This window comes from Herpailurus yagouaroundi, unplaced genomic scaffold (genome assembly GCF_014898765.1).
Source record: "Herpailurus yagouaroundi ecotype Mexico unplaced genomic scaffold, PumYag 250, whole genome shotgun sequence".
Lineage (NCBI taxonomy): Eukaryota > Metazoa > Chordata > Mammalia > Carnivora > Felidae > Herpailurus > Herpailurus yagouaroundi.
In genome coordinates this window covers 15,470,879-15,478,379 of record NW_024412467.1, presented here as the reverse complement: position 1 = coordinate 15,478,379, position 7,501 = coordinate 15,470,879, and the positions used below count along the sequence as shown (strand labels likewise).

At 45.8% G+C, this 7,501-nt stretch overlaps 1 protein-coding gene across 1 annotated transcript in view; it reads left to right on the top strand.

Moving 5' to 3' along the window:
* Nucleotides 1–5,463: 5,463 nt before the first annotated feature.
* TMEM14C (transmembrane protein 14C) overlaps nucleotides 5,464–7,501 on the top strand; it is a 7,419-nt gene continuing 5,381 nt past the window's right edge. The window contains exons 1-3 of the mRNA XM_040460296.1: nucleotides 5,464–5,574; nucleotides 6,571–6,638; nucleotides 6,961–7,037. Coding sequence (XP_040316230.1) covers nucleotides 6,616–6,638; nucleotides 6,961–7,037 — 100 coding nt within the window. The 5' untranslated portion in view covers nucleotides 5,464–5,574; nucleotides 6,571–6,615. The remainder of the gene's footprint in view (nucleotides 5,575–6,570; nucleotides 6,639–6,960; nucleotides 7,038–7,501) is intronic.

Sequence of the window (7,501 nt, the reverse complement as noted above, 5' to 3'; positions counted from 1 at the left end):
ATCAATTATTTCTTTCACGGGTCATATTTTTGATGTATCTAAAAAGGCTTCACCATCCCTGAAGGTCATCTAAGTTTTCTCTTAAGTTTCTTTATGGGAGTTTTACAGTTTTGCATTTTCCATTTAGGTCTGTGATCCATCCTGAGTTAAGTTTTGTGAAAGATGTTAGGTCTGTGTCTAGATTTTTTTTTTTTTTTTTTTACACATAGATGTTCAGTTCACCATTTGTTGAAAAGACTATTTTTGTTTTGTAGTATTACCTCTGCTCCTTTGTCAAAAATCAGTTGATTGTACAGTTGACTCTTGGACAATGTGGGTTTGAACTGTATGGGTCCATTTTTGAAATAAATGGGTCCATTTTTTCAATAAATACAGTATTGTAAATGCATTTTCTCTTGTGTTTTCTTAGCATGTTCTTTTCTCTAGCTTTATTGTAAGAGCACGTATATAATTCACATATAACATACAAAATATGTGTTAATCAACTGTGTTATCAGTAAGGCTTCTGGTCAGCAGTAGACTTTTAATTAACTTTGAGGAGAGACAAAAGTTAATATGCAGATTTTTTGACTGCCTGAAGGGTCAGGGCCCATAACTGAGCTGTTCAAAAGTCATCTGTATTTGTGGTGGTCTATTTCTGGGCTCTCTATTCTGTTCTGTTGATCTACTTGTCCTTCCCCTCTATGTACAGTCTGCACATAGTCTTGGCCATCTACATGTCGAATTATCCACTTTGATACTTGTGTCTGAGCAGATTCTCCTCCCAGATTCACTCTTTCCCAATTCAGAATGCATCATGTCACCTATATCTCCCCCTCCTTTGTTCACTAGCCCTGTGCCAGGCGCTACCCTAGATTCTGGGTGCTGAAAGGAAAAGTGTGATCCCAGCCTCAAGGACGAAAGTTGGTAAATAATTAATTACACATTACGTGAACAGATCTGCCTGGATGACTCTCCTGTAGCCTAAAACCTTTTTGAGCACCCCTCCCTTCTTTCCTTTTGTTGAACCACACCCTTAAGTGTACCCTCGGTGCATAACATCCTTGATCTGCCCTGCAAATATGACTGACACATACCTATTTTTTTTTTTTAAGCTTAAGTTTACTGATTTTAAGAGAGAGAGTGTGTGAGCAGGGGAAGGGCAGAGAGAGAGAATCCCAAACAGGGTCAGCGCAGAGCCCAGCGTGGGGCTCGAATCCATGAATCGTGAGATTATGACCTGAGCCTAAATCAAGAGTTGGACGTTTAACTGACTGAGCCGCCCAGGCACCCAGTTACTTAAAATTTAAATCCAAGTTAGTTAACATACAGTATAATAATGGTTTCAGGAGTAGAATTTAGTGATTCATCACTTACAGTAACACCCAGTGCTCATCACAAGTGCCCTTCTTGTCCATCGCCCATTTAGCCCATCTTCCCAACATCCCCAAGCAACCCTGTTTGTTCTCCGTATTTAAAAGTGTCTTACGGTTTGACTCCCTCTGTTTTTATTTTTTTCTTCCTTTCGCCTATGTTTGTAAGTGAAATAAGTCAGAAAGGCAAAGATATGATTTCACTCATGTGGTATTTAAGAAACATACCTAGTCTTTAACATCCTCCTCTTGAGTGGTCTCTCAGCACATACTCTGTTGCAGGATTTTTTTTTTTTTGGCCTCAATACCCTGGGGTTTGTTGTCTCGGCACTTTGAAGTATGAAGAAGTGGACACAAAATGAGCAGCAGGCAAAAGTTCATTCGCGTAGAAGATTAGGAAGTAAGACTAGGGGGCGCCTGGGTGGCTCAGGTCATGATCTCGCAGTTTGTGAATTTGAGCCCCGCGTCGGGCTCTCTGCTGACAGCTCGGAGCCTGGAGCCTGCTTCGGATTCTGTGTCTCCCTCTCTTTCTGCCCCTCCCCTGCTCACGCTCTGTCCCTCAAAACTAAAAGTTAAAAAAAGTTAAAAAAAAAATAGTATGAAATGTCTCTTTATAGACGGGGCATTTGGAGGTGAATACCCACAATAGGTAAGGATCTTTGTTTTATATAATTCTGGTCAGCCCTCCCTTCCCTTCCCCCAGGTTCCTTCTTAGGTCCTCCCCTTATTGGTGAGAGAACTCTAGGTGCTGGGTTGTCCATTCCTGATTGGCTCGATTCCATTGTACGAGGGGTGCTATGTGGCCATATCATTCCTTGTGGGTATACCTTTTATGGTCTGTCTTTCACAAAAGACCTACTTTTATAGGTCTTTTGTGAAATTCCTGAGGGGAACCTGAGAGGGAGGAGGTGGTGACTATTACATTCTTAAGAGGAACTGTATGCCAGAGGGAGTTTTTCTGTGGTCAGATGCTCCCAGCATTGTTCCAAACTATGTGTTTCCACACCCAGGGACCTCCGGTCCTCACCTTTCCCTCTCTGCCTACTGAATCCTATCTTTTCCTGTCATACTCCCTGCCCCTGGCACTCGAAAAGCAAGTCTTCGGGTGAGTGGGATCCAAGAGACCTACTTGTCTTGTGGCAGCCAAAGGAACACTCCGTCCACAAGCCCCCTACTAAGGGGCCATTTCTTGTCAAGCTAGACTTGTCGGCCTTTTTGTTTGGTCTAGCGGCTCCTCTGGTCTTTGGCAGTCTTTTGGCATTCACCTCCGTTTCGCAGAACACCTGTAATGGCCTGGGATGGTCAGGGGCCTCTTGACTGAGGACTTTAATGAAAAAAATGAGATGTGAGTTTTTAGACAAGGATAAAAGGGCATTTCTGGCAGAGGAAATGGGGTGCTGTCTCAGCTAAGAGAGACTCAGCTGCGAGACACAAAAAGCTGCTCTGGCTATTCTAAACAGAGGGCACGGGGCTGGAGTTTTAACAAAGACACAGGTGCGTCGGACAGAAGAGAACCAGTGCTCAGAAAGGGAGAGGGTGCAGTCAGGGCGATCTCTCCATCTTGTCTCCAACTCCACGTGTTGTCTTCACGCTTCTCTCTGCAGACCAGCCTCTCTTACTCCACATCTGTTCTCACTCAGTCCATGCTCATTGAGCAGCCGTTGTGTGCCAAGCACCGTTCCAAGCACCGCATAAACATCCTTCTCAAACAACTTACGTGCTGGGTGGGAGGATGATTGTGCAGTCAGTAAGTTTTATAGCATACTGTATGTGGAGGTAAGCGTCATGGAGAAAAATAAGCCGTGGAGGGAACTGCGGAGGGATTGCAGTTTTAACCCAGATAATCCGGGAAGGCCTCACTGAGCAGGTGACCTTTGAATGAAGACAAAGGAGGTGAGGAAGTGAGCTGGGAGATGATCTGGGGAGAAGCTCTGGGCTGATGAAGCAGCACGTGCAGGTGCTCAGAGGTGGGCGCAAGAAAGGGGGCCATTGGAGGGATTTGAGCATAAGGATGACACAACTGACTCATAACAGGAGTGCTCTGGTCACTGTATTGAAAACAGACGAAAGGAGTTAGGGCAGCTCTGCCATTTATTAAGGCCAGTGGCCATGTCCCTATTAGGTAACCTCTTTCTCCTCTTGTGTTTGAAAGCAAGAGATGATAAGAGTCTCTAGTCCAAGGGTTGGTATGAAGATTAAATGAGTTCATCTACGGAAAGCACTTCATGCAGTGTCTGGCTTACAATTAACACGCCGCATGTTTTCTTTCTGATAAATGAGGTCCCAGAAGCATGTGGCAGATAGGGTGGGTTGAGAACGCGGGCAATATTTTTTCATAACCTCAGTCATCAATTTCCTGGGGAAAGGTTTTATTGATGGATGATGGTCCTCTTCAAAGCTACAAAATACATCCTGAACACCTAGACACTGGTATTGTAGATCCTCAGTAGACGTCAGGTGAAACACTGCAACCGGGAATTTGTTTTTGACATTTTTGTTTTGGGATTTCTTAATGTGTGAAGTCACACATGAATGAGGTTCCAAAAAGGGTCAAATAATGCTGAAACTGAGGCACTATTCCTTCTTCTTCACAAGCTCTTCTGTTTTGGCCGACGGACTTTACTGCTCTGGTTATGTGCGTGGCTACGTTTGTCTGTCTACCAAACATGGTCTGGACCCTAGGCCTCTGTGAAAGAAACAAACAGAAACAACCTGTTAAGAAGCCCCAGTGACCAGAGGACTAAAAACTTCTCCCTCACACGATCTTGGTCACACTCCATTGACACATTTGTGGCTCAGGGGTTCCTAGCTGAGAACTGAGCTATCTCCTAAAATATGTTAATGCCAATGAGAAACATTACTGAACACAAATTGTTAATCTGGTTTACTCTGTAACTAACTGAAACAGAGCAGAGAGCCAATGTATTTGACAATAAATTTTGGGACTACACACAGAGAAATGGGGTGTGCTACGGGTTGAGGAATGACGAGGCAATACAACATAAAGGTGAGGGTGTAGGTTTTGAAAGACCTTACTTCAAATAACAACTCTACCAAGCACTACAGTTGTAGGTAATTAACTTAATCCTCTGTGGTTCAATTTAAGTCTAAAGGACAGGGGTAAGATCATGGTGGTGATAACTAAGGTTTAGGTATACACCTGTATTGGGAGGCGTGCATCCCTAAGTCCATTCCGAGGTGGTTAAGATAGGTCCCGTTGTGGGTTGTTAAGCGGAGTCTTCCAGTAATTTGGTGAGGATCTGGCCTACTAGAATTACCAATGGTTCTTCTTAGTCCTTATCTTTGGCTGGTAAGAATCAGCGATGGTAACCACAGGGTTCAGTTTGGGTATCTGAAAGGTTAAGAAATGTTCCAAGTGACAAGTTTTTGTTTTGGAAGATGTGGGAGCTGCGATCTCCTTTTTTCACTGAAGACTGTATTTATAAGATTTATCTACGTTGATCCTTACAGGGGATGAAGGGGAGAGAGACGTCAAGGATAACACCCAAATTCTGGTTTACAGCGATTGAGTGGTGGCGCAGGAAACGCAGGGGAGAGGCAGCTCTGGAGAGGGAGTGGAGATGATGTTTCGTGGACACTGGCGCATACTGCGGTAGTAGGAAATTATATTTCACTTATCCTTTCCCTTCCTTTAAGTTGCTTCTCAGATAATAATAAAGCCACATTATTGTCTGGCTTGTGGCCACCAGCTCTGCAGGAAGAAAGTAGTTCTTAACCATGGCAGGCAAAAACCGTGATTCTGGGAGTGAGAATCCTCCCGGATGGCATGCCTTTGGTTTACACCAGGTTAACCTGGCACAGCTCGCGAAGCCACTTGCGAAGACCCGACTCAAATTCTGGGTTTCAGGCGGGCTGCTGGCGAGCCGAGCTTCGAAGGCCGGTCAGCACGGCCGGAGCGACGATTGGAACACCGGCGTAAGGACTCCGGGCTCGCGCCGCGACTCTCCGCCCCACCTCCCGGAGGCAGAGCGCTAGCCTCGACGCTTCCTCTCAAGCCCCGCCCCAGGCGTCTCCCGTTCCTGGAACGCATGCGCGCGCCGCGACACCTCCCCCTCAAGCCCCGCCCCATGCCCCTCCCCACCCCTCGGCCCGCCGTGCCCTCGGGACGCAGAGCGCGCCGCGACGTTTCCGGCGGGGCCCGGACTCCCACGCCTCGCCGCTGGTAGCCCGCGGTCGACTGGTGCAGTCGTAGGGGAAAGAGGTTCGGTGCTTGGGAATTAATTACTATTTTATATCATTTTGACTTGTTTGGGGTTATATAAGAGGCTTTGCTGCAGCCTACTCGTTGTCCCCCAGATCCAGGCAGGGGCTTTCGGCTGCGTCACAGTTTCCTTTCTAGTCGTGCATTTTCTGCTTTCCTTAAAGTAGTCGTGAATCTTGCAGAACCCCTGAGCTCTGGAGGCCAGTGCTTACCAGTGTAGCGTAGCGGTGATTAGTTTCCTGGGGGTTTTATTGCTCTTGCTGCTTGAAAATCTCGCTGAGTGCTACTTGCAATTAATGACTGGCACAATTCCAAGTAGCCCCTGCCCGACAATTAAAAATTTAAACAAAAGGTTGTATTGCTTTCAAGTTAAACCATACCAGATGCATTTCTTTGCCAAGAGCAAAGTGTTCCACGTTAATTATGATTTGGACTTTCCTGTATTTTACCCCCCTCACCGTCCCCAGTCTAACAAGAGTTAGGAATTGGGTGCAAAATTAAATAGCTGTCTGAAAGTTTTGCACATGTTGAGTTTCGAAATAATTCAGTTTTTTGGGCAGGAGTGGAAAGGGGTAACTGAAATAGTCGAATTAAGGTTACAGGAGGTGCTTAGTTTCCGATTCAGTAATAATTTGGTTAGCTGATGAAAAGGTAAACTTATCACCTGGACAGAGCTGGTCCGTGAATTTTGCTGTTTCCTGTGGTCCTGTGCTATTGGAATGGAGGTTATTACCAAAATGGTTGGTATCTGCTCAGCATTTACTAGCGGCTGAGCACTTTTACTTATTATTTTGTTTAATGCCCACAGCAGCTGTAGGAAATTTGTACCATTCTTATCCTCATGGTACAATGAAGGAAACTGAAGCTTAGAGAGGTTGGGAGCTTGTCCATTACTTCTTAGCTGCTAAGGAGTGGAGCTGGAACTAGGATCCACTTCTTTCTGACTGCTAGAGAGATGTGCTGTTTACCACCTCTGATCCAGTCCCTCGTTCCCAGGTGCAGCAGGTGTACTCTTCTGTCTGGTTGGAGTGAAAGAGAACAATGCAGAAGGACTCTGGCCCGCTGTAAGTACACAGTGAATGGGAGTAGAATAGCCAAGAACTTCTCAAAACCAGAGCTTCTTTCCTGATCTGAAAAGTGCACTGAGCGTAGAGTGCGGGACAGCCTGGGGAATCGGAGCATTGGTCATGTAGGCCGGGAACCTGAGTTTGAGTCCCGGCTCCGTCACTGACTCCAGGCAAGTCCTCTAACCTCTAGGATTTATTTTCATCTGTACAGTGATATGACTGTTCTGGAATGAATGATGACGTTTTAGTCCCATCCTGTGATTGTGGTTTTTATTTTTTAGACATGGTTGGCACTGGTTTCTTACTCTTTCATTTTCAGAGTGCCTTTACACTGGATTGGCTTTGGCTATGCAGCACTGGTTGCTTCTGGTGGGATCATTGGCTATGCAAAAGCAGGTATGGTTTGTAGCTACCTGACCTCTTAAGGTCTTCACGTTGTTGCTGGTAAAGAGTGAGTCCCCGGGGTCTCCAGAGTTCAGTCTTGTTTGAGTCAGGTTTGCTTGAAGCCCTCTAGCTGGAGTGCAGGCTTCTTTTCAGTCCCGTAGCTGCCCCTGCACTTGCTTTCCCATTATCTGGCTGACCTAAGTCAAGCGTCTTGTCTACTCCCTTGTTCTTGGTGTCTTTATCTAAGATGCCGGGCAGGAGTGGTAGTAGATTGTTATTATCATCGGCTACCACACATCTGCCTTGACCCCAGGGTGTTATTATCTCTGTGCTCTTTGGAGTAGGCAGAAACCTCTTTTCTCATCAGGCATAGTTCTGTCAGCAAACCTGCTGTTTCTACCTCTTTCCTAGCCTGCATTCCCCACCTTACACACACACACACACACACACACACACACACACACACACACACACAC